Source organism: Echiichthys vipera (genome assembly GCF_963691815.1).
Source record: "Echiichthys vipera genome assembly, chromosome: 15".
Classification (NCBI taxonomy): domain Eukaryota; kingdom Metazoa; phylum Chordata; class Actinopteri; order Perciformes; family Trachinidae; genus Echiichthys; species Echiichthys vipera.
Genome location: NC_139840.1, coordinates 989,331 through 991,830, shown reverse-complemented (window position 1 = coordinate 991,830; position 2,500 = coordinate 989,331). Strand labels below are relative to the sequence as shown.

Below are 2,500 nucleotides of genomic sequence, written 5' to 3'. Positions count from 1 at the left end.
CTGCGGACGTGAGGGGAGAGAGCCAATGAGAGCAGAGTTCAGGGGGTGACGTCACGGCGGTGATGTCACGGCGGTGATGTCACGGCGGCGAGCTGACCGTTCGCAGCCGTTGGCGCTCTGCAGGTTGAAGAAGCCGGGCTGGCAGACGCTGCAGTCGCGCTCCGACACGTTGGGGAGACACGGACACTGACGGTGACCTGGGAGCAGCTCGTCTGAGCGCCCACGGTGCCCGAGGGCGAGCAGGAGCACGCTGCAACACACGCACACACACACACACACACACACGCCAGGGACACACACACATACACACACACACACACAGACGCACACACAGACGCACACACACACACACACACACAGACACCACACACACACACGCCGGGGACACACACACACACACACACACACACACACACACACACACACACACAGTGATCGTTAGGGAAAATGAGAAACAAACAAATTACAAATAAATAAACAACTTAAATGGATTAATGTGATTTTACATTTTCCATGAATGATATTAAATATAAATATAAATAAATATAAATCACTTCCTCTGACCTTTGCACTTGTCGGCGGGGCTGGTGGCGAGGGCGTTGCCGTAGAAACCGTCCTTGCAGCGGTCGCAGAAGAAGCCGTCGGTGTTGTAGATGCACTTGAGGCACTCGCCCGTCTCCCGGTTGCAGTTGCCGACGGCGTTGGGGTCGATGTTGTCGCTGCACTTGCAGGCGCGGCACGCTCGCACGGGGCCGCCCTGACCCAGGGGGTCGCCGAAGAAGCCGTCGTCACACAGCTCGCAGCGTTTACCTGCAGACAGGGGCGCTCATGTTAACCACGGGGGCGGAGCCACGCAGCGGGGCGGGGTCAGGGGGGCGGGGTCACACAGCGGGGCGGGGTCACATAGCGGGGCGGGGTCACACAGCGGGGCGGGGTCACACAGCGGGGCGGGGTCACACAGCGGGGCGGGGCCACACAGCGGGGGCGCCCTGGCTGACAGGAAGCAGAACCTACCCGTGGTTCCTGCGGGGCAGTTGGTGCACACCACCTCCCTGGTCTTGGGGGACGACGGCACAGGTGGCGCCGGCCGGGCAGGGGCACGGCTGACAGTCAGCGGACGACCCGCGGGTGGCGTCGCCGTAGAAACCGTCTTTACAGCGCTCGCAGCTGAGGCCGGCCGTGTCGTCCCTGCAGTCGCACGCTCCTGAGGACGGACAGAAAACCAGTCAGTGACCATTCAAACCAGTGTCCCCAGTGTTCCCAGTGTCCCCAGTGTCCCCAGTGTTCCCAGTGTCTCCAGTGTCTCCAGTGCAGTGTCTCCAGTGTCTCCGTGCCCCCAGTGTCTACAGTGTCCCAGTGTCCCAGAGTCTCCAGTGTCTCCAGTGTCTCCCAGTGTCACCAGTGTCTCAGTGTCTCCAGTGTCTCCAGTGTCCCCAGTGTCTCCAGTGTCCAGTGTCAGTGTCTCAGTGTCTCCAGTGTCTCCAGTGTCCCAGTGTCTCCGAGTGTCTCCAGTGTCTCCAGTGTCTCCAGTGGTTCCCAGTGTCCCAGTGTCCCCAGTGTCCCAGTGTCTCCAGTGTCCTAGTGTCTCCAGTGTCCCCAGTGTCTCCAGTGTCCCCAGTGTCTCCAGTGTCTCAGTGTCCCAGTGTCTCCAGTGTCTCCAGTGTCTCAGTGTCCCAGTGTCCCAGTGTCTCCAGTGTCCCCAGTGTTCCAGTGTCTCCAGTGTCCCAGTGTCTCAGTGTCTCCCAGTGTCCCCAGTGTCTCCAGTGTCCCAGTGTCCTCCAGTGTTCCCAGTGTTCCCAGTGTCCCAGTGTCCTCCAGTGTCTCCAGTGTTCCCAGTGTCCCCAGTGTCTCCAGTGTCCCCAGTGTCCCCAGTGTCCCAGTGTTCAGTGTCCCCAGTGTCTCTAGTGTCCCCAGTGTCCCAGTGTCTCCAGTGTCCCCAGTGTTCCCAGTGTCCTCCAGTGTTCCCAGGTGTTCTCCCAGTGTCTCAGTGTCCCCAGTGTCCTGCAGTGTCCCCAGTGTCTCCAGTGTCTCCAGTGTTCCCAGTGTCCCCAGTGTCTCCAGTGTCCCAGTGTCCCCAGTGTCCCCAGTGTCTCCAGTGTCCCCAGTGTTCCCAGTGTCTCCAATGTCCCCAGTGTTCCCAGTGTCTCCAGTGTTCCCAGTGTCCCCAGTGTCTCCAGTGTCTCCAGTGTCTCCAGTGTTCCCAGTGTTCCCCGTGTCTCCAGTGTCTCCAGTGTTCCCAGTGTCTCCAGTGTCCCCAGTGTCCCCAGTGTCTCCGGTGTCTCCAGTGTTTCCAGTGTTCCCAGTGTCTCCAGTGTTTCCAGTGTTCCCAGTGTCCCCAGTGTTCCCAGTGTCTCCAGTGTCCCCAGTGTCTCCAGTGTCCCCAGTGTCTCCAGTGTCCCCCAGTGTCCCCAGTGTCTCCAGTGTTCCCAGTGTTCCCAGTGTTCCCAGTGTCCCCCAGTGTCCCCCGTGTCCCCAGTTCACCTGTGTCGGGGTTGCAGGC

The 2,500-nt window shown here is 60.3% G+C and overlaps 1 protein-coding gene across 1 annotated transcript in view; it reads right to left on the bottom strand.

Annotated features, from left to right (window-relative positions):
- Positions 1 to 2,500, bottom strand: part of lamc1 (laminin, gamma 1) — a 41,772-nt gene that overhangs the window by 9,957 nt on the left and 29,315 nt on the right. The window contains 6 exon segments of the mRNA XM_083928680.1: positions 98 to 191; positions 194 to 250; positions 565 to 810; positions 1,015 to 1,063; positions 1,065 to 1,204; positions 2,482 to 2,500. The exon segment at positions 2,482 to 2,500 is cut by the window's right edge and continues 164 nt beyond it. Coding sequence (XP_083784806.1) covers positions 98 to 191; positions 194 to 250; positions 565 to 810; positions 1,015 to 1,063; positions 1,065 to 1,204; positions 2,482 to 2,500 — 605 coding nt within the window.